The sequence below is a fragment of the Psammomys obesus genome, unplaced genomic scaffold (assembly GCF_907164565.1).
Source record: "Psammomys obesus unplaced genomic scaffold, mPsaObe1.curated_primary_1811, whole genome shotgun sequence".
NCBI lineage: Eukaryota > Metazoa > Chordata > Mammalia > Rodentia > Muridae > Psammomys > Psammomys obesus.
This window is the reverse complement of record NW_026596109.1, coordinates 16,565,707-16,588,964: the sequence shown is the minus strand read 5'-3', so window position 1 is coordinate 16,588,964 and position 23,258 is coordinate 16,565,707. Positions and strand designations below refer to the sequence as shown.

Genomic DNA, 23,258 nt, shown 5'->3' with positions numbered 1-23,258 from the left:
CACTAAACCATCTCAGCACCTCCCTTCTGTTATACTCTTAAGTCCTAACATTAATCCTCAGATCACATGCTACACGTTGTCCAGGAATATGTATGCGTGTAGGTGACTGTCAAGGATGGATTTAGGCCTGCTGGCAGAAGGGAGATCCAGCCTCTGTGCTATGGACTGACTCTCAACCCACATGCAAAATCACATTGATTGATTGTTACACAAAGCTGTGTTGGGGGTAAAACAAGTTCGTCATCCCAAAGCCCCTAATCTAATCTGTATGTTTTGTGAAGGAACACATCAGACCCCACAACCTTAGTCCTTATTGTGCACTGTCTGCAGTACCCAACAAAGCAAGACCTTCCAGGTGTGCCAGGAACATCTAGTGACCAAAGTCACGCAAAGGCTGCAAAGTTCCTTCAGGAAAACAACTCTATAGAGAAAATGGTCATTGTCTTCTACAATGATTCTTTCAGGTCCAAGTACTTCTAGAAAACAAGGGGGTGGTGAGATGGCTAACTGGGAAAGGAACTTACTGCCCACCAAGCCTGAGTTCTTGAGTTTGATCCCTGCGACCTTGTGGAAGGAGAACTGACTCCCACAAGTTGTCCCCCATCCCATATACATACACAAATAAATAAAACAATTTTAAAAAAGAAAGAAAGAAAGCCGGGCATGGATTGGCGAACACCTGTAATCTCAGCACTCTAGGAGGCAGAGGCAGGTGGATCGCTTTGAGTTCCAGGCCAGCCTGGTCTACAAAGCAAGTCCAGGCCAGCCAAGGCTACACAGAGAAACCCTGTCTCAAAAAAAAAAAAAGGGGGCGGGGGAGAAGTGGTGGAGAGGCCTGAATTAGGGTGGACAATGGGAGACAAGGGCAAAGCGTGCTTTGCAGGTAAGAAACTTTCTGTACCACTCCATTAATTTGTAGTAGTGCTGAACGAAAGCGAGTTACCATCAGGCTGTGGTCAAGAGGATGGACCAAAAACCTCCAGAGTGGAGAAAGACAACAAAAATCAAACCCAAAAACGTTTACATGAACCAGGGGCTCTCAGGTAACTGAAACCTTCCCACGATGCTGTGAACTAGGGACTGTCATTCCATACAGCAGGTGAAGCAGTCGAGGCCCAGAACTGACAGAACACCTCAAGTCCACACTGAGAACGAGCTGGACCAGCAGTCAAGTCCGCGAGCTCTGCCACCTCCCGAGCCCGTCCCCTGCGCTCTCGAGAGCCACCGGCCCCGGTTCCTTCCTGCTGGGTAGACGAGCTGAAGGACCCGTCCTCCCAGGAGAAGGGTGGGAAATACAGAGCGGGCCTCCGCACTGCAGGTCACCGGCCGCGGCCGAACCCCGCCTGCCACAGACGACCTCGAAAACCGCGGGGAAGCCGCTTCCGGCGGCACCGGAAGCACGACGGGGACCTCGCGGAAAGGTCGGACTGACTGGCCCACGGTTCCGGGGTCCGGAAGGCGACCTCGCCTGGGAGCTGAGTGAGTGGGGTCCCCGAGCTAGGGTGGTTTCGAGTTCCATTGTCATTTGGCGCGGCCTCGGGCAAGCCCGCGAGCGCCCCGCGCGCTCCCCAGCCGCTCGTGTGACGGCGGCCCTGCTTGGTTTTCACGACTGCTTGTTTCCTTTCTAGAACTTCTAGCTGGCCCTTTTAGACCCTTCCGTAACTGCAGCTGTACGTTTGCAGCATTATCAGGGCCGAAATGTACCACTGAAGCTTTAGCTTAATGTCTTGCTATTTAGCAAAGGGCGCCTCAGTGAGACAGGGTTTCTCTGTGTAGCCTTGGCTGTCCTGGACTCGCTTTCTAAACCAGGCTGGCCTCCAAATCACGGTGACCTGCCTGCCTCTGCCTCCCTGAGTGCTGGGATTACAGGTGTGCCTCCCGGCGACACTTTAAGATTAAAAAATGAACGTTAAGTTGGAGAGATGGCTCATCGGTTAAGAGCACTGTCTGCTCTTCCAGAGGTCCTGAGTTCAATTCCCCGCACCCACATAGTCGCTCACAACTATCTGTAATGGGGTCCGATACCCTCTGTTAGCTTTCATATGTACGTGCAGACAGAGCATTCATATAAATAAATATTTTTCAATGAACATTAAAATATTTAGCTGAGAATATCTGTGTGTGTGTTCATGCACTCTAGGCGTCAAGCCGAGGTTCGTGTGCATACTAGGTAACTATTCTATGATTCTCCAAGCCCCTGGAAAAAGCAACAACAGCCATTTATAGTTATTGTTTGTTTTTAGACAGTGCCTTGTGTAGCCAAAGAAGGCCGCGAACTCTATGTAGCAAAGAATGACCTTGAACTTCTCATCCTCTGCCACCTGAGTGGCTTGTATGTGCCATGCTCAGTTAAGCAGTGTTAGGGGTATGAGGCAAGCTCTCTGCCATGTGCCCTCATCACCAGCCCTATAAAGTGTTTCTTGTGGCCTGTCAGTCTTACTGTAATAATAATAATAAATAATAATAATAACAACAAGCAGCAGTAGTAGCTATTGTCAGAGAGTACTTGGTTTCTACATACACCATGAGTTCTTTCAGGGCACAAGCCTGGTTTTATTTGTGTGATCTGCATGCAGTAAATTTTCAATCCATATTCGCTAGTTTGATTTAAATATTAACCAGATTTTTATTTTAAAATTGTTTTTTCTAGGAGAAGCATGAGCCAGAAGCTGCTGAAGTTGGAAAACTTGCTACGATTTCACACTGTTTGTAGGCAGTTGCACAGCCTGAGTCAGAGGAGACTGTTAGCATGGTGGAGGCACGGGTTTCCACTGGCTCACCCAGTGCTGGCAGAGCAGTACTGGCACTGGCGGACAGGCATGCTCGTCGCTTCGACTCTGCCTCAGCACAGGCTTCTTGTAACAAAGAAGGTTGTTGCAGATTTATATCATCTAAATTGAAGTCAGAGTTTGTGTAACTATGTATAGAAAGCTTTTTTGAATATTTTGACATTTACAGAATATTGTTTAAGGCTGTATTCTGCACAGATGTTTGTGTGAACAGGGGGTTCTGTTGTTATTGTTATCTCATTTAAGTACTTACAAGAGTGTTTGCCGATAGGAATAGCCATAATTGTGGTACACATTACAAAATCTGAATTGTTTCTTAAATTTTTCTTCTTCAGCTGGGTGTAGTGGCACATGCCTTTAGTCCCAGCGCTGGGGAGGCAGAAGCAGGCAAATCTATGAGTTCAAGGCGAGGTCAGCCAGGGCTATACAGAGAAACCCTGTGTTATAAGGGGAAAACATTTTTTTTCTTCCGTCTCACTTATATGTTCTGTCTTTTTAATAGGAAAAAAGACCATCGAGATCTCAGTTGTCTCCAATGAAAAACAGAAAGGAGGCAGAAGTATGGGTTGGAATAACTGTTGAAGAACTAGCCAGAGCAATGGCAAGAGACATAGGTGAGCCTGATAAGTTCACAGTGAGAGCCCTGGGAGCCCGAAGCTTGGGGTTTGACGTGCCGTGAAAGCGTAAGGCACTGCAGGCAAGCTGAACTAGTGTTCTGAATGTTAAGTTATACTGATTCTTTTCATCTTAAATACAAGTTCTAATCACATCGTGACTCACTGCCAAGTGTAGCTCTCTGAGCTTTTGTGAAAATTGCTTTCTGTGTGACTGGTGAGATGTCTTGAGAGACCATTTATGGGGGCACACACTTTTAATCGAAGCAGTTGGGATATTTTGAATTCAGGGTCAGCCTGATCTACATAGAGCGCTCACACACTGAGGTCCTTCAGCAAGCAAGCAAGCATATAAATAAAAGCATCAGCTGCTCTTGCAGGGAGCCCAGGTTTGGGTCCCAGCACTCCCTTGGCAGCTCCAACCACTGAGACTCCGATTCCGAGAAATCTGATGCCCTTTTCTGGTCAATGTGGGCATCAAGCATGCAGGGGGTACACAGACAGAACACCTACACACACATGAACTCTAAATCAAACAAGTAAAGGTCTAAATTAATAGCTGGCTGTGGTGGCTCACGCCTTTAATCCTAGCATTAGGGAGGCAGAGGCAAGTGCATCTCTGTGAGTTTGAGGCCTGAATACATAGTGAATTCTAGGACAGCCAGGGCAATTTAGAGAGGCCCTGTCTGAAAAAGAAAACTAAATTCATAAAATTTCTGGCCTTTTAGTGTAAATCCAGACCTCCCCCCACCCCTTTTTGGACTGAGAGGTTCTATTTTATTAGCCAGGCGTGGTGGCGCATGCCTGTAATCCCAGCGCTCTGGGAGGCAGAGGTAGGTGGATCACTGTGAGTTTGAGGCCAGCCTGGTTTACGGACTGAGTCCAGGACCGCCATGACTACACAGAGAAGCCCTGTCTGGAAAAACAAATAAACATCTACTTTACTTTATATGTACTTTGCCCACCTGCGTATCTTTGCACCACACACATGCCTGGTGCCCAGTGAAGCCAGAAAAGGCCATAGGGTCTCCTAGGGCTGGAGTTACACATGGTTCTAAGCTGCCTGTGGGTGCTGGCAATCACGCCTGGGTCTGCTGCAAGAGCCGTCAGTGCTCTGAACCACTGAGCCATCTCTCCAGCTCCAAATTTCCCTTTCTTTTACTATAACTTTTGATTTCTTTCTCTCACTAATTTGAGAAATTCTCTATGACCAGCAGAGATATATCTGTGAGAATAACTACAGCCTTTCTTTTTAAAAAATAATACATTTTAAAATATTCTGCTATACTTCACTCCTTCACCTCCTTCCTTCCTTTCTTCCCTCTTCTTTCCTTTTTTTCCTTTTTTCTGTGGTAAAGATTGAACTCAGGGTCCTACGCATGCTAGGACACCATTTAAAAAATTCACAAACTAGACTTACTGGCATATGGCTGTTATTCTAGCACTCAGGAAGTTAAGCGAGGAGGATCGGGGATTCAGTACCTACCTATATGAGATCTGTTCATAAAGTAAATAAATAAAGTAAAATTAAATCACAAACACATAGTTAAAATTCATGAACACTTTAACATTTTTATTTTATTGCATTTGTTTGTTGTGAGTACATGTCCTAATGTACACGTGCCCTGGGTCCAATACCTAGTAATTTCCTGTTACTGTTTACTGTTTTCATTTCCTTACCACTTGCCATGTTTGTCTAGTGGAGAGACAACCCAGTGGTGTCAGAGTATGCATTTCTTCCCTCTCATCCACTGGATCCGTGTCACTGGCTCAAAATCAACTTCTGGGATAGGAACTGGAAAATTCTATATATTTCTTGTATTGACTTTTAATTGACAGCTTCCCTATTTACTAACACACCACTGAAATCAATATTCTTTGCTCTTCTTTTGCTTTGCTTTTCAGAAAAGTCTTACCGTGTAGCCCAGGCTGCCTTTAGTTCCTGACTCAGTCTCCCAAGTGCTAGAATTACAGACACGTGCACCACACTTAGCATGGATGGTCTTTTGAGCGTCATGTTCGGCTTACTTGGGGATGCTTTCCTCTCTGTTTATTCTTTCCATTTTGCTTGTACAGTATGCTGGGTGTCTTGAAACACAAAACTACTTATTTCATCATCACCATAGATGAGTTTATTTTTACAGATTAAAACAAAGCACATTTTTAAATGATTTATTTTTGTTATTTTACTTTCCTTTTTCATGTGCATGGGTGTTTTGCCTACGTGTTTATCTATATATCATGTATGTGCCTCCTGCCTACAGAGGCCAGAAGAGGGCATGGAACCCCCTGGAACTGGAGCTACAGTTGTGAGCCACCATGGGGTGCTAGAAATTGAACTTGGGTCCTTGGCAAGAGCTCTTAACTACTGAGCCATCTCTCCAGTCCCAAGAATTCACTTTTTAAACCTTTTAATTCATTATTATTTCCTGAAAAAAATTTTTTTTCATGAATATGTTTTATCTCAACCAGATTGTGTCTATGAAGCTTTATTGAACACTGCCATTGACGTAGATTCACTAGAAGCAAACTCACGTTTAGATGAAGTCTGGATCAAAGAAGTTATAAAGAAGGCAGGAATGAAGTTGAAATGGAGCAAATTAAAACTGGAGAAAGTAAGGGAAAACAAAGATGCTGTAAGAAGGTAAACTTAACTGTGTGTTAACACTTAACCCTGTGTTTTACTCAATATTTTGTGGGAAGATTTGCTTTGAAATTTCCTCTGTAGTTAAAATGGAGTGTGAGTATAGAGTAAATATTTATTCAAAGCACCAGAGAGTATATTCAGCTTTCTATAAAACTATGAGTGTGATATTTCATAGTTTGCTGAGTGTATATATTAGTCTGAATTTTAAATTTTGCTTCGGCTTCACCCATTAAGACTAAAATGCCAACTTCATAACAAATAGGGAGTCATTGGCTATTCTGCTAGATTGTTCTCTGTAAAAAAAAAAAAAAAAGGGAAATAGTTATGTCTAATCAAATCTGGATGTTATATTTTGTTAACGGTGGCCTGTAGTGACAGCTGTGAGCCAATTCACAGTTATTTCTGCTATTTAAGAAATGACACTCCTTTGCTGTTAATTGTAGGCCTCCGGCAGAGCCAGCTTTATTAAAACCAAGGTCCCCAGTTGTTACTATAATGGGCCATGTTGATCATGGGAAAACGACATTACTTGACAAACTTCGGAAAACTCAAGTGGCAGCAATGGAGGTTGGAGGCATCACCCAACATATTGGTGCTTTTCTTGGTATGAACACAAATAACATTAGTGTGCCTGGGAGCCCACTTGTTTTCTTTGATTAATGCCATGCTGTGAAGTATGCAGACTCAAAGTAAGGAGGCTGCTTAAAGCCAGTGGAATGATCAGGCTTGGAGCAGACAGCTGAAATTATCTTCGGCTTTCCATAAAGATGCAGCTGTTTTGCTATTTTTGCTTTAACGAGCCTAGCGTCTTTACTTATGTGTGTATAGTCTCAGTGGTAAGCTGGGTAGTGTTGTTAACAACGGAGCAGGGGCTGCGGTTTTCTGAGCATTCACCTGTGCCTAGCGTGGTGCTGAGCATTTTATATGCTTCTCTTTTTATCTTCACAAAATCATGAGGTAGGTATTACATTTCTCCTAAGAGCCAGGTGCAGTGGCACACGCCTGTAATTTCAGCACTCTCGGAGGCAGAGGCAGAGGATGGCTGTGAGTTCGAGGCCAGCCTGGTCTACTAAGCAAGAGTAGGACGGCCAAGGCTACACAGAGAAACCCTGTCTCAAAAAAAGAAAAAGAAAGAAAGAAATACAAAATAAAATTTAAAAAAAGATTTTTCTGAAGATCTGTGAAAATCTGACACTTCCTCAGGCTTCAGTAACTTAGCCAAAGCTGGTGAATAGTAAAGCTAGGGTTTAAAGCTGTTATTTTGGGGCTTAAATTTGAAGCTATCAACTCTACCAAATTGCCTTTTTGCTACTTGAGATAGTTGTATAGTTGTAGTTTGCTGACGCAGAAGTGGTTACCCACACAGCTATTGGTGGGTTCTCTCTCCAGAATGGTAATTAATTGGTATATTTATCAAAGTAGCTGTATTCTAAAAATACAAAGAATTTTAGCTTAAAATTATTGCATGAAAAGAAAGGCCTCATGGTCTCATTGGTATTTTATGTTTTTCTTTATGAAATTTCAGTCTGTGTTCTTGTTAAAATTAGTGCAAGAAATACAATTAAAGAATTATTTAGCTGTGCATGGTAGCACACACCTTCATTCACAGTACTTGGTAGGCAGATTTCTATGAGTTCAAGATCAGCCTGGTTTACATAGTAAGCTCCAGGCCAGCCAAGGCTACATGGAAAGACCCTGTCTCAAAAAACCAAAGCAAAAACCACACACACACATATTATGTTTAATGATGTCATAAATTCCTTCGTGTTCAGAAGGAAATTGAGTATTGGTGTTCTTGCATCTCTGTTTCCACAGTGTCTCTGCCCTCTGGAGAAAAGATAACCTTTCTTGATACTCCTGGACATGCTGCCTTCTCAGCCATGAGAGCCAGAGGAGCTCAGGTCACTGACATTGTTGTGTTGGTCGTAGCTGCAGATGATGGGGTGATGAAGCAAACTGTGGAATCCATCCAGCACGCCAAAGATGCAGGAGGTATGGGAGGCGCTGTGCCCAGCTCAGGGAGAAGAAGCAGATCTTTTCTCTTCAAGAGTTCACTACAGAGACGATAGCTGGGCAGGGGGGCACACACCTTTATTCCCAGCATTCTGTAGACCAGGCAGAGGCAGGTGGAATTGTGAGTTCAAGGCCAGCCTGGTCTACAGAATGAGTTCCAGGACAGCCAGGGCCACACAGGGAAATCCTATCTTAAAATGAAAAAAAACAAAATGAAATTGTAATTCTGGGGGTGAGGGAGGTGTCTCATCGATTAAGAGCATAAGCTGCTCTTCCAGAGGACCTAGTTTTGGTTCTCAGAATATACGTAGCAGCTCACAACTGTCTGTAACTCCAGTTCCAGGAGAATCAACACCCTCTTCTGGCCTCTGAGGATAGAAGCATACATGTGGTACACATCTAACATGTATGCAAATACTCATACACATAAGACAAAAATAAATAACCCCTTTTAAAAAATCTTATTTGTTTCTTGATAGTTTTATATGTGTTTTGATCACATTCATCCTTCTTACCCTAACTCTTTCCATGTCCCTCTTCACCATTCACCCAAGTTTGTGTCCTTTCAAAAAAGCAAAAGCCAGTCAAGACCAGTTTGTACTGCCCACACATGCTTGAACTTGTGCTTTTCTGCTGGAACATACCCAGTTTACCAGAGCCTATGCTCTTAAGAGAAAACTGTCTGCCTGTCTCCCAGCAGCTCACAGTTGCCAGAACATCCATAGCCAGGAGTGGGATTGTATGGTCAACTCTTCTCTCTTTGCTGAGATTTAGTTTAGCTTGGACTTGGTTTTGTACATGATATCACAATCTGTCTTTAAAAAATAAATAAATACAGCCCAGAAAGAAGAGGCAAATTATTTGCAGACTCTTCCTTTACTACAACCAGAGTTGCTGATCTTAGTTTTGGACTTAAGGACAGATGTTTCTCTCAAAATATTGTTGTGATTTTGTTTGTTTTGCCTTTTTCTTTTCTTTTTTTAAAGATTTATTTTTTTTATACAGTGTTCTGCCTTCTTGTATGCCTGCAGGCCAGAAGAGGGCACCAGATCTCATTATAGTTGGTTGTGAGCCACCATGTGGTTGCTGGGAATTGAACTCAGGACCTTTGGAAGAACAACCAGTGCTCTGAGCCATCTCTTCAGCCTACCTCCACCCCCTTTTCTTCCTTTTTTTTTTTTTTTTTTTTGTGTGTGTAGACCAGTGTGGCCTTGAGTTCACAGAAATCCACCTGCCTCTGCCTGCCAAATGCTGGAATTAGGACTGTGGCACCACACCTGGCTTTTTTGTCATCTTCGTTGTCTGTTCCTAGTTTGTAATCTGCTTATAGTTATAGTTTCAATATCTTATATCTGAGTTTTGTTTCAAATATGTGGTACCTCTTTTAAAAATTTATTTACTGGCAGGGCTGTGGTGATGCTCATTTTTAATTCCAGCACATAGGAGGCAGAGGCAGGTGGCTCTCGGAGTTTGAGGCCGGCCTGGCTACAGAGTGAGTTCCAGGACAGCCAGCGCTACATGAGAAACCCTGTCTTGAAAAATCAGAACAAAACAAAAAAGTTTATTTAGTTATGTATTTAGTTATGTTTGACTACCTGTATGTCTGTATACCACATGAGTAACTGATGCCCTCAGAGGCCAGTAGATCCCCTAGACTAGAGTTGCAGTTGTGAGCTGCCATGTGGGTGCTGAAAATTGAAGCTTGATCCTCTGGGAGAGCAGCCAGCTCCCCTCCCCCCTTTTTTTTATTTGCTTTGGGAGACAGAGTTTCTCCACATATTCCTGGACATCCTGGAACTCATTAGGTGGATCTCATACTCACAGAGATCTGCCTGCCTCTGCCTCCCAAGTGCTAGGATTAAAGGTGTATGTCACCACACCTGGCCTGCAGCCAGTGTTCTTAACCACCAAATCATCTCTCCAGCCTTTCCTTTTCTTGATGTATAGACAACACAGTGGGGTAATGTGAGTCTAAAGTGGGTCTTTTTGACCTTGGTTAGATATGTGTATTCACTGAATGCAGAGAAAGCTAGAGCAGGTTGGCATTTCTTACAATGGATGTTTGGAATTGGAAGTGTTTTTATTTGCACTTTTTCTTTTCCAGTCCCTATTGTCCTTGCAATAAATAAATGTGACAAAGCAGATGCTGACCCTGAAAAAGTGAAGAAGGAGCTTCTGGCTTATGATGTGGTGTGTGAGGATTATGGTGGCGAGGTTCAAGCAGTGCACGTCTCTGCACTCACGGTAGGTCTAGACATCTCAGGACAGAGGCACTCCGTTGTGAGCATGGGACATCCTCACTGCTTTATCCAAAAGAACACCTTTGTTTTTAACCCAGGTCTCGTTATGTAGCCCTGGCTGTCCTAAAACACACAGCAATCCCCCTGCCTCTGCCTCCCAGGTGCTAGAATTACGGGAGTGTCCTGGTTTACGCAGTGCTGGGGATCACATCTAGATATCATGCATGCTAGGTAAGCTCTCCATGAACTCAGCTACATCTCTATCCCTTTGAAAAACATTTGAGATACATAATTTGTGTTTTTAAAAAATTGTTTTGAGTGCTAGGAAGATAGCTCTGTTGGTAAAGTGCCTACCACAGAAACATGAGGATCTGAGTTCTGACCCAGCACCCATGTGGTAGCTGTATATAGCGGCACGTGACTGGCCATAACTAGTACCAGGGAGACAGGTGCATCCCTGGAGCTTTCTGCCAAACCAGCCTAGCCAATCAGTGTACTCTGAGTTCAGGAAAAGAGCCTATCTTTACAAAGAAGAAAAACAAAGGTGGAGGGGTTAGAAAGATGCTTTAGCTGTTATGAGCACTTGTTGCTCTTGCTGAGAACCTGGGTTCATTTTTCAGCGTGCACATGGTGTCTCACACCATACTGTAACTCCAGTTCCAGTGGATGCCATGCCCTCCTTTGGCCTGTCTGGGTACCAGACACACACATGATACAAATACATGCATCTAAGAAAAACAGTCGTATATAGAAAAGAAAAAAAATCTAGCCAGGCAGTGGTGGAGTATACTTTCTTATTTTTGTTGCTTTTTCTTATTTTATTTTATTTATTTTATTTTGGTTTTTATTTTTTTGAGATGGGGTTTCTCTGTGTAGCCTTGGCTGTCCTGAACTAACTTTGTAGACCAGGCTGGCCTCTGCCTCTGCCTCTGCCTCTGCCTCCAAAAATGCTGGCATTATAGGCATGTGCCACCACGCCTTTGTGGTGGTGTACAATTTTTAATTCCTGCAATTGGGAGGCAGAGGCAGGTGTATCTCTGTGAGTTCGAGGGCAGCCTGGTCTACAGAGAGAGTTCCAGGACAGCCAGGGACACACACACACACACACACACACACACACACACACACACACACCCTGTCTCCAAAAGCAAAAAAGAAAAGGAATCTAAACAAAAAATAAGGTAGAAAGTGATGACATCAGTGTGTGGCCCCCCTCTCTTTCCCACCCCCCTTTTGTGTCTCTCTGTCTCTGTCTCTCTCTGAGCACTAGGCAAGATGACAGCATTATCTTGATTTGGCAGGTTAGGAATCAGACTCAAAGAAGTCACTTATACCAATTCATGGTGGTAGATCTAGTTGGGGGAAATGGTTCTCAACCTAATGCTTATTAAATTATGAAATATTTAAAACGAGGAATAAATGACAAGTGACATGGAACTGGGGTAACAGTAGCCTAAGACGGTTATTTGTTTCTTTGTTCATTTGTTCTTGTGCTTGTTTTGAGATAAGATGCACTATTTGGCCCACAGTGGCCTTAAATTCATTTTGTAGCCTGTCCTGGGCTTGAGTTGGAGAGTTTTCCGCCTCAGCCTCTGGAGTGTGTGGATTATCGGCATGCACCACCATACCTGCGTGAAGATTGTTTATGCAAAAATGATGTACAGCTGGTAACAAAGAGTGCTTTTGTTTCATGCCTTGTTTAAGTAGAAAAGTATAGAATAGGCCTCTGGATATTTAGAGGGATTTAAATAAATAAAAATTACTAATACAAAGATTAACTATTTTCGTTTTGTTTGATTTTGTTTGTGAATGTGACAGGATCTGGCATTACTGAAGAAATAAGATCCTGAAAGTATCTGTGAAGGATTGTCTTCTTTCCTTTTCTCTTCTTTTCCTCTATTCTCTTTTCTTCTCTTCTTTTTTATTTTTTTTTTCTCTTTAATAAATTTATTGCTGAGGTGGGCATAGTAGCACGCACCTTTAACTCCAGGCAGAGGCAGGCAGATCTGCGAGTTTGAAGCCAGCCTGGTCTAAACAACATGTTCCAAGCCAATCAGGTCTATAGGGCGAGACTTTGTTTCCAAAAAAGTAAGAATATTTAAATTATTGTTCATGCCGGAATGCGATGTCACACTTGTATTTTATTTTATTTTAAGATTCATATTTACTATGTATACAGTATTCTGTCTGCATGTATACCTACATGCCAGAAGAGGGCACCAGATCTCATTACGGATGGTTGTGAGCCACCATGTGGCTGCTGGGAATTGAACTCAGGACCTCTGGAAGAGCAGGCAGTGTTGTTAACCTCTCAGCCATCTCTGTTTGTTTGTTTGTTTGTTTGTTTGTTTGTTTGTTTGTTTGTTTATTTTTGAGACAGGATTTCTCTGTGTATCCTTGACTATCCTGGACTCGTTTTGCAAACCAGGGTGGCCTCAAACTCACAGAGATCCTCCTGCCTCTGCCTCCCCAATGCTGGGATTTCAGGCTTGTGCCACTGTACCTGGCCATGGAATTATGCTTCTTTTAATAGTAAAATTGTATTTCTTTCCTCTCATGTTTGTAAACTATAACCTCATTTTATTCTCAGAAAGGAAGATGCTAAGCTCCCTGTAGTAGCTTAAGACATTTAAAGAGTTGGGTAAGCATTATAGCATATGTATAATCCTAGCTACACAGCAGGCTGAGGCAGGAGGATAGCAAGTTTGAGGCCAGCTTGGGCAATTTCAAGAGACTATCTCTAAATTAAATTAAAAGGACAGTAGATATAGCTCATTAGTAGACTGTGTCTGCTAACATAGTTCTGGGTTCGGTTTGTAGTACCAGAAAGAAGGCAGAGGTTTGAAGATGAGGCTGTCTTGCCTGCAGTGGTGGCTCACGCCTCTAATCCCAGCACTCAGGAAACAGACAGGCAGATCTTTGCATTCGAGGCCAGCCTGGTCTACAGAGTGAGTTCCAGGTCAGCCAAGGCTACACAGAGAAACCATGTTGTCTTGGGGAAAAAAAGAATCTGTCACCAGTTAATAGTTCTTCCTGGCCTGGAACCCTGTGTAGACAAGTTGGACTTAAACTCAAAGATCTGCTTGCCTCTACCTCTTTCTCCCAGTGCTGAGATTAAGGGTTTGCACCACCACCTAGCTGAGCCGTGTGACCTTGGAGTAGGGAGCATAGTGAACATATACCACTGAGAGTAATCCAACGGTCCTAGCCTTATGTTACAGTTGACAGCAGTCCAGAAGGGTGAAGTAACTTTTTAAGTTCACATGGGTGGGTGGTTGCAGAGTATAGTTTAAAACTCACGTCTAGGCAGTTCTTTCTTATTTATTTAGTAAGAGTGATTTACTTATGTTGTAGGATATCTGAGTAGATTAATAAGATAATAGATGGAAAGGCTTGTTCCACTGGATAATTTTGAAATAAAAAGTTGCATCATTAGGAAAGTTCGTGAAAAAAGAAAAGAAAAGACAGTTGTATCTGTATGCAGTGGCTCACGTCTGTGATCCCAGCACTGGGAGGTTGACTCACAAGGACTGCTCTTAATTTTAGGCCAGGCTGGGATCCTTAGTTCGTAGTGATTTCCAGGCAAACCTGGGCTACAGTGTGAGGGCCTGTTTTAAAAACACAGAACACGTGTCGGGCAGTGGGGGCACACACCTGTAATCCCAGCACAGAGGAAGCACAGAGGAAGTGGAGTTCTGAAATCTGCAGAGCAAGTTCCAGGATAGCCAGGGCTACACAGAGAAACCCTGTCTCAAACAACAACAAATAAGAGCACAGACGCTGGAGACACTTCGGTGGTTAAAAGCACTGGCTGTTGTTTCAGAGTATCTGGGCGGCAGAGGATGGCTCACAGCTGGCAGCAGCTCTAGTCCCATGGGATCCCATTCCTTCTTTGGCCTCTGTCAGCACCAGCATGCACTTGGTGCATATACTTACCTGCATGCAAATCCTGATATACATAAAATTTTAATAGAAAAAGAAAGAAGAAAACCACGATTGTAGAAGCAGGCAGAGGAGACGATGAATTAGCTGAATGAGGCATATGTTCATCAGTGAGCACCACCAGTGGACTTTTACGTTTCCATCCTCAGGTCAGGTTTTCTTGCTGATGGTTCGCTATCTCCTTTTCTTTTTATAGAACTGGTTATTTCATGATTTTAGTCCTTAACAACGAAACTGTGGTTGTCAAAGGTCTTTTAGGTCGTCTTACCCTGCCGTTTACCAGTATTGTTCGCTGATGTGTGTCACCCTCTTTGTCGAAGGGAGACAACCTGATGGCTTTGGCAGAAGCAACACTCGCACTCGCGGAAATGTTGGAGCTGAAAGCAGATCCCACAGGTCCAGTGGAAGGAACAGTAATAGAGTCTTTCACAGACAAAGGAAGAGGGTAGGATTGTAGTAAAATGATTCTAATAATTCTGTTTGATGATTTTTGAGGCTTGGTTCTAAGACAATATAGTTTTACTGCATGTATGGTTAGTTTCTGGGGCACTTTTTTATCTTTTGTATTTTTTGAGACAGGGTTTCTCTGTGTAGCCCTGGTTGTCTGGACTCACTTTGTAGACCAAGCTAGGCTCAAACTCAGAGAGATCCAGTTGCAATTATAGGTGTGTGCCACTGCTCCAGCTCTGGGGCATTTTTTCAAAGAACGTGTTTTCAAAGTATTTTATTGCACGAGTATATAGAACACAAAATGAAGTTGTCGGTAGACCATATCAACCACCTATATATACCAAGTCACACTTTGATGACTAAAGTACTTAAATCAGTTTGTTTTCTTTTCCATACCCCCCACCACCACCACCCACTGGCACAGATACTTGCATTTAGAGGTTAAGTAGCAATGAATTGGAGTGAAATACCAGTTGTTGCATTTTACTGTCTGATTCTTTGGTTTCACCCAGGAATCTAATATGTGGAAAGGTCTTTGTTTATTTATTTATTTATTTTTTTTTGAAAGGTCTTTGTAATGGTGTGCTCTTCTTGAATGTTTTGCCTGTAAACACAAGAGATTTTCCCATTGCTTTGTACATTGTTAACAGCTCTGAGCAATCTTTTAACCTATATGTAGAATGGGGTAGAAAGTTGGGAGAGGATTGAGTCAGAACAATCTGCCCGTGGCTACCTCCCCTGTTGACACACTCTCTGTTAGCGCAGTCCCAGAGGACTTGTCCATCATGATTGCCTGTTTTCAATTGGCAGGAGACACACTTCCCTCATGTGTTCGCCAAACCTGGGCTATGACTTAGTTTTTCTTCTACTCTTTGTCTGTTGTGAAGAACACTTTGTTTTTATTTTTTGTTTTTTGTCAAGACAAGGACAAGCCTGAGGCCTGGCCCAGTGTGGTTGCATACTTCTGTAAGTCCAGCATTTTGAAGATTGAGGCTGGAAGAGTCAAGGCCAGATTGAGAGACTGTCTCAAGAAACCACAGTGAGGGGCTAGAGAGATGACTCAGCAGTTAAGAGCACTTGCTGCTCTTGCAGAGGACCGGATTTAGTTCCATGGATCTTTATGGTCCCCACAGCCCTCTGTAACTCCAGTTCCAGGGGAGCTGATGCCTTCTTCTGAGAACATCAGATAAGCTATTGTACACACACATACAGAAAGTGAAACACTCAGACATTAAATAAATTAAACAAACCACACTGAAAAACAAAAACCTGGGATGTGGCACATTAGGCAAGTGTACCAAGTAAATGTTTTGGTAGTATCCAAAGCTGTTTAAAAGTTGAGAAGGGAATTAATCCTATATATTCGTCTGTGTGTGTGTGTATGTGTGTGTGTGTATGTGTGTGTGTGTGTGCGCGCGTGTGCGCGCGCACGTGTTCTATTTAAGAAAATAAAATTGTGTCCTGGTTAAGCTTTAAGAATCTTTTCCTTTTTCTATTCATCTTAGTCCTGTTACAACAGCTATAATTCAAAGAGGAACTCTGAGAAAAGGCTCAATTCTTGTTGCTGGGAAGAGCTGGGCAAAAGTTCGACTAATGTTTGATGAAAATGGAAAAACACTTAATGAGGCCTATCCCAGCATGCCAGTGGGAATCATAGGCTGGAGAGACCTCCCTTCTGCAGGAGATGAAATTCTTGAAGTAAAATCTGAGGTATTCAAGCCTACTTCCCTAATGTTAGATATTATATGATAGCTTTATGTACCAGTTTATAATACTTGTTATTAAATAAGAGTGATAATATTGGTATAATTATAGTTTATAAGTGGCTATAAAGAGATCTGGGCACTATTTTAGAATCTGACTGTAGTGTTATATTTTTTAGATAAAGTTTTAAAATTGTTTCAATGATATACAAAATTCCTAAAGTTTTATTTTTGAAACTTAAAACATTGTGGTTTCATAAATTAAGCTGATTTAATTGTAAGAAAACAGAGAGCTTTTAACCTAGCAGACACTGGTGTCTGTTTCATTAAATCATGCCAGTTTTCCCTGTAAAGCCAAGGGCCCGTGAAGTTGTTGACTGGAGGAAGTTCGAGGAAAAAGAGGAAAAAGGCAAAGATGATCTGAAAATACTGGAAGAAAAACGAAAGGAGCACCAAGAAGCATATCAGAAAGTCCGTGAGAAGTATAGTGATCTGCACTGGAGGAAGAGGTCATACATAAAATACCTTGAAAGAAAAGAACAGAGAACCTTAAAGCCCAAAGAAAAGGTAGAAAAGGCCTCAAATGTACTTCCTATAATTATTAAAGGTAACTTTTTGAAAGTTTTACTTTACAACTATTTAAGCCTTATTTTTTTCATTTTTGTAATTAATTTGGGACCCATCTCCTTTATTTTTTTTAATTATTTGTTGGGGGGGGGCATCTTGCTTCATAGCCTGAACTAGCCTGGGCGTGCTCTAGAAGGCAGGCTGACCTTTCCTCCTGCCCAGCCTATGAACGTCCAGGTTAAGGATGTGCACTGCCTCAGAAAACCTCTAAATTGAAGCAGAAACTATTTTAGTGGTTTGGGGTTAAAAACATTTTTTTCTGAGCAAGCATAACTTGTATTGAACTCACAGACATCTGCCTGCCCATCTCCTGAGCACTGGGACTAAAGCCGTACAACACCATGCCCACTATAACCAACACATTTTAAACTCTTGCTGTATCTGTAGGTGACGTTGATGGGTCACTGGAGGCCATCCTGAACCTTCTGGATACCTACGATGCTTCCCACGAGTGTGAAATAGAATTAGTACATTTCGGATTGGGTGATATTAGTGAAAATGATGTCACCTTTGCTGAGACATTTGATGGTAAAGATGGTTGTATGTTAAACTGTGTCCTCTATCATATGTTTTGTGATTGGCTGGTCATTGGCCAGCATCCTTCCCTAGTGCAGGAACAATCACAGACAATCTGTCGGTCATGGCCACTGCAACCGTGGAAACTACTGAAAGCCCACGCAGTGTTCCCTTTCTAAAAAGCATCATTACTGCCCTAGCCGCCAGTTCCACACCCACTCCAGGTATCTTTCACTACCTTTTGAGTACTCTTATCTGCTAGCAGTCTGCTTAGTACTTTACTTCCTCTTGAGACCTGGTAATTCCAGTTCCAAGAAAGCTGACGCCCCCTTCCAACCACCCCCAGTACCATGCATGCATATGCATTATACATGGGAGCAAAACATTAAAAATAAATAAATCTAAAAATATTGTTGTAATTTATGAAGAAAACTTCCTTAGTAAACAAGATACAGTTTTAAAATGCAATAATAATTTGAAATTTTACTAGTTTTCATGAGATTAGTCACAGCACTTCTCAATTGCTATGTAATTTACAAAGAAGGAAATAAAAAAAAATTAGATTTGCCCTTATTCCTCAAAGATAAATGATTGTACTTTAATGGTTGTCCTGGAATATTCCTCTTGTTTCTGCTTTCCAGGTGTTATTTATGGCTTTAATGTGAATGCAGGCAGTGCTATCCAGCAGTCAGCTGCACAAAAGGGAGTTAGGATTAAACTTCACAAAATCATCTACCATCTTATTGAAGATTTGCAAGAGGAACTAAGCAGCAGATTGCCCCACAGACTGGAGGAATACCCAGTAGGTAAGTGCTGACTTCAGCTTTCCAACATTTAATCAGGCACTGTAAATAGGACTAAAAGCAACACTCAAGGAAAGAGATTCGCCGTTCCAATACATGGTTTATATTCTAGAAAAAAAAAATGACTGCCATGAGGTGAGAATTTATGGTGACTTATAAATCCTGTACAACAGTTCACTGAAGCCGAGAGGATACAAAAGCAAACAAAATGACTAAGAACTTGCCTCAAGTCTACACATGAACAATGGTAGTGACACAGGCTGAGGTGTCATAGAGGAGCCTTCGTTAATGCATACGCATTGAAAGCATAAGAAGTACCAAATATGTTAAAAGTATTCTAGCATATTCTTGGCCAAATTAATTTAAAATTGTGAATTATTATGTTCATTTGCCTCAAATATATACATAAAGATATTCCCACTTAAAACCAGTGACCAAAATAAGACGGTAACAAATAGGATTTGTTACAAATACGGTACAAATACGGTAACAAATAGGTTACAATAGTATAACCCAATCTATGATCAGATTGTGTCAAGTTTGTACCCAAGTATGGCCTTGAGTTTCTGATCCTTTGTTTTCCACTCCTAAGTTTTGGGATTAAGGTACATGCCACCATCTTCAGCCACCACAATGTACTTTTAAGTAGATTTTTCAGCCAGATCAGGATCATAAATTACATTTACTTATCACTTTATTTTTTTATTATTACAATTTATTCACTTTGTATCCCAGCTATAGCCCCCCTTCCTTGTCCCCTCCCAACCCCACCCTTCTTCCCCGCTTCTCTTCCCATGCCTCTCCCCCAGTTTACTGATAGAGGAGGTCCTCCTCCCCTTCCATCTGACCCTAGCCTATCAGGTCTCATCAGGACTAGCTGCATTATCTTCCTCTGTGGCCCGGTAAGGCTGTTCCCCCGACAGAGGGAGGTGATCAAAGAGCCAGCCACTGAGTTCATCTCAGAGACAGTCCCTGTTCCCATTACTAGGGAACCCACTTGGAGACTGAGCTGCCATGGGCTACATCTGTGCAGGGGTTCTAGGTTATCTCCAAGCATGGTCCTTGGTTGGAGTATCAGTCTCAGAAAAGACCCCTGTGCCCAGATTTTTTTGGTTCTGTTGTTCTCCTTGTGAAGCTCCAGTCCCCTCTGGGTCTATCTCCCCTTCTTTCATAAGATTCCCTGTGCTCTGCCCAAAGTTTGGTTAGGAGCCTCAGATCTGCTGATACCTCAATCAGTAGTCTTTCAGAGGTCCTCTGCAGTAGGCTCCTGTCCTGTTCCGTTTTCTCCTGCTTCCGATGTCTATCCTATTTGCTTTCTGAGTGAGGACTGAGCAACTACCCTACGGTCCTCCTTGTTGTTTAGCTTCTTTAGGAGTATAGATTTTAGTGTGTTTATCCTATATTATATGACGAATACCCACTTAGAAATGAGTATATACCAATGTGTGTCTTTCTGCTTCAGGGATACCTCACTCAGGATATCATTACTCTTATAACCTAGTTAATCTGAAATATTTCTTGAATCTATCCTTTTGACCCTAACATTATTCCTTTTTAAGATCTGGTTTTGCAGTTTGGGTGTACATAGATTTACTTCCGGCTTTTCTGACCTGCTAAACATGATCACAGTATATAAGAATATTTCATGTACCAAGAGCCATTTGGGAAAGTCAGTTGAGGGTTTCCAGAAATAAGCAGGCACACCAGATACCAGTAACTGGTACCAGGATCACAAGACACTCAGAAACCACCAGGAGATGACTCGATGCAAGAGCAAAAGAGCTTTATTGCGAGAGCCATCAAACTCGGGACCCAAGTCACACTAAAGAAGCAGTAGAGAAGTGGGACCCTAAGACCTGGGTGAGCAGAGTTTTTAAAGAGAAAAACCACAAAGAGGAGGGTTCGTGCCTTGGCGTTACAGGATTGAATAAAAGTCATAGGGGTGAGGTGACCCTCTAGCTGAGGCACATAATCACAATTGCCATTCTTCTAAACTACATCTGTAATGTTGGGGACAGTTTTCCAAACTGTGTCTCATTGATTGTTGCCAGGGAGATTGTCTCTGTTTTCTACCAAGTATTTATTCTGTGATATTTCCTAGAGGCTGTTGCTAGGAGAGTTAGCTTTATTTTCTGCCAAGTGCACATTCTGTGATATTTCCTGGTACCTGAGTTCAGCCCTCGGTCAAGATGGCTTCTCATTTCAAAATGGAGTCACCCGAGCTAACTTTAAAAACTCTTCATAACAACACCAGTCAGATAACACATTCAAAACTGTTTGCATTGTTGTTAGAACTTGAGTTACACATTAGTGCTGTTTCAGCCTATTAAACCAAAACAAAAAATAAAAAGCTGAGGTAATTTAAAGATAACAACTAAAGCACGCAGTCTGCTTTACAATTTATTGAAGGAAGCCAAACAATAGGTTTTTGTAAAAAAAAAAAAATAATAATAATAATAACCTTTATTCACCTGATTTGTCATCTCTGAAGCTTACTGCCTCTGTCTGCTAATCTCGGCCTAGTTCTGGAAGCTTAGCCTCCTATCTAGGCCTAAAATGCTTTCAGCTTCTGAAACTGTTGAATAAGCTCACATTTCCTACTTCTTTCTCTGGCTGGTTGGCTCAACTTAGCTGTTTTGGCTCAAATTCTTCCAGCTGACTTATTCAATCTGACTTTTCTCTCAGCCTCTGTCTAAATTGCTCTGCTTGGCCTCTTAACTCCAGCCAACTGTTCTATTCTGGCTCTTTCTCATCATTCTCTGGCTCAGTCTGTCTTCACTTATCTCTCAACCTCTCTGTAAAACTGCCTCCTCTCCCTCATTCTCTGTGTTGTTCCCTTTCCTCTCTCATGAGTTGGGCAGGTCCTATTCTGTGAAATAATTCTCTCATTTATCACTTTATCTGCCAATCAAACACTCTTTTCAAAAGTGGGTGCTTCCTCCTACAAACTAGCTTTCCACTTCATTGTTAGGATTAAAGGTGTGTCCCACCTCACCTGGACCTAAGCTTTTCTTTAACTGAAAACTTGCTCTATACCAAGCTGGCCTTGAATTCAGAGATCTGCTAGCCTCTGTCTCCTGGGATTAAAGGTGTGTGCTACCACTGCCCAATGTAGCATTCCAGCTGGATCACACAGACCTAGTTCTTTTGATGTCATCTCTTGCCAGAGCAGCCATGTTCAGAATTAAAATTCCTCAACAGGTTTTTTTTGTTGGGGGTGGGGGAGTGTGCTCAAGACAGGGTTTCTCTGTGTATCCCTGGCCATCCTGGAACTCAATCCTGTAGACCCTTAGAATTCAAGAGATTTACCTGCCTTTGCTTCCCAAGTGCTGGGACTAAAGGTCTGCACCAGCTTGCTCAGTGTGTTTTCATAGGGCAGAGAAACAGACACGGGTTTTTCTGTCATTCTGTGCACGTGGCCAGTGCCCCTGGATGCTGGCCAAAAGTGGATGCTGGATCTCCTGGGAATTGGAGTTATAGATGCTTGTGAGCCACCCAGCATGTTGAAGAATCAAGCTGGGGGGGGGGGGGGGGAGAGGCTCCTCAAGTCAGTTAATTGCTGAGCCATCCATCTTCAGCCCCTGAAATTTTTCACCTGTTGTTATGATGACCCTGGTATGTTTGTTTCTGCCTCACCCATTATATTTTCTTCCTAAAGGCGAGGCTTCTATACTAGCTACCTTCTCCATAACAGAAGGGAAGAAAAAAATTCCTGTAGCTGGCTGCAGAGTTCAAAAGGGACAGTTAGAAAAACAGAAGAAGTTTAAATTAATCCGAAATGGACAAATTCTTTGGAAGGGTAAGCATAATAAAAAATCCATTCTCCCTCCCTCAAGACAAGGTTTCTCTGTGTAGCCTTGGCTTTCCTGGACTCACTTTGTAGATCAGGCTGACCTCAAACTCAGGTATCTGCCTGCCTCTAAGCACTGGGACTACAAGCCTTCATCGGCTCAAAATTCAATTCTAGATCTTACCCAGTCCTCAATCCAAAACTTAAGCCATTTTCAATTTGAATTGCCTTAGCTTATGCATCTTCCCAATTAGTTCTGATGACAGAATTTAGTCCTACCACCTAATTCAATGTGTCTATACTAACATTCAACCCCTGTAGTCTATACTTTTGTCCCAGTGACTGGAGTTTGAATCCAAAGTCCCATACAATGCACACTAGGGAACCTGAATGATCTCAAGATTTGCCTGCCATGTTTTGTTTTTTCTTGGTACCTCAAAAGGTTTACTTTGCAGATTTAGATTACTTTTAAAATGTAAGATTTCAGATCATGCCAATCTTTAAATACTTTTATTAGACTCCGTTATTTCCTGTAACCTTAGTGTACGCTGGGTGGGAGGTAGGGCAGAGCAGGTAAAGGCCCTTGCCACACTGTCAGACAACTTTTCACATACAAAGCCCACACAGAGAGAAGGTGTTCTGACCTCCACCAGTGCCACGGCACCTGGATCTTACAAACCATACACTAATCAGGAGAGAACTGTTATTTGAATATTCTCACTGTGGCTTTTCTCTTTTAAGGCTCATTAACCTCGCTGAAACACCATAAAGATGACGTTTCAGTTATCAAAACTGGTATGGACTGTGGTCTTAGTTTAGATGAAGAAAAAGTAGACTTTAAAGTGGGAGATCAAGTTATTTGCTATGAAGAAAATGAAGTTCCAGCCAAGACTTCTTGGGATCCAGGATTTTGAAAGTACATTAAAAATGATGAATGTATTACTGTTTCCTTTTCCTTTATTTAAAGACAGGGTATTGCCAGTAGTGTTCCTCAAGTAGCACATATCTTGGGATGCTTTGAATTAACGCCTTGAATTCGCCTTTTGGTAAAAGGTAGCTACCTCTAGTTCTAAGAACAGAATCTACAAGGCATTGCATTATCCGGTACTGCATGGGACATCCCA

At 42.3% G+C, this 23,258-nt stretch overlaps 1 protein-coding gene across 2 annotated transcripts; it reads left to right on the top strand.

The window, feature by feature from the left end:
* The first annotated feature begins 1,406 nt into the window (after nucleotides 1–1,406).
* Nucleotides 1,407–23,073, top strand: Mtif2 (mitochondrial translational initiation factor 2). Of its 2 annotated transcripts, XM_055628874.1 has the most exons (14): nucleotides 1,407–1,479; nucleotides 2,651–2,870; nucleotides 3,292–3,403; nucleotides 5,876–6,047; nucleotides 6,494–6,654; nucleotides 7,866–8,042; nucleotides 10,168–10,307; nucleotides 14,566–14,690; nucleotides 16,201–16,405; nucleotides 16,753–17,005; nucleotides 17,413–17,553; nucleotides 18,183–18,347; nucleotides 22,003–22,143; nucleotides 22,876–23,073. In XM_055628874.1, exons 2-14 carry the CDS (start codon nucleotides 2,658–2,660, stop codon nucleotides 23,046–23,048), a joined length of 2,178 nt encoding a protein of 725 aa, XP_055484849.1. In that variant the 5' UTR covers nucleotides 1,407–1,479; nucleotides 2,651–2,657; the 3' UTR covers nucleotides 23,049–23,073. The 2 variants fall into 2 exon arrangements, with proteins under 2 accessions (XP_055484849.1, XP_055484850.1); XM_055628875.1 differs by lacking the exons at nucleotides 1,407–1,479; nucleotides 2,651–2,870; nucleotides 3,292–3,403; nucleotides 6,494–6,654 and having other exon boundaries at nucleotides 5,916–6,018.
* The last annotated feature ends 185 nt before the right edge of the window (nucleotides 23,074–23,258 follow it).

What these genes read in the sequence shown, in the direction of transcription:
- Mtif2 (XM_055628874.1), top strand. Translation starts at nt 2,658, where the DNA reads ATGAGCCAGAAGCTGCTGAAGTTGGAAAACTTGCTACGATTTCACACT. An exon ending in TTCTTGAAGTAAAATCTGAG is followed by an intron (nt 16,406 to 16,752) that starts GTATTCAAGCCT and finishes TTCCCTGTAAAG; the next exon opens with CCAAGGGCCCGTGAAGTTGT. An exon ending in CTTTGCTGAGACATTTGATG is followed by an intron (nt 17,554 to 18,182) that starts GTAAAGATGGTT and finishes TCTGCTTTCCAG; the next exon opens with GTGTTATTTATGGCTTTAAT.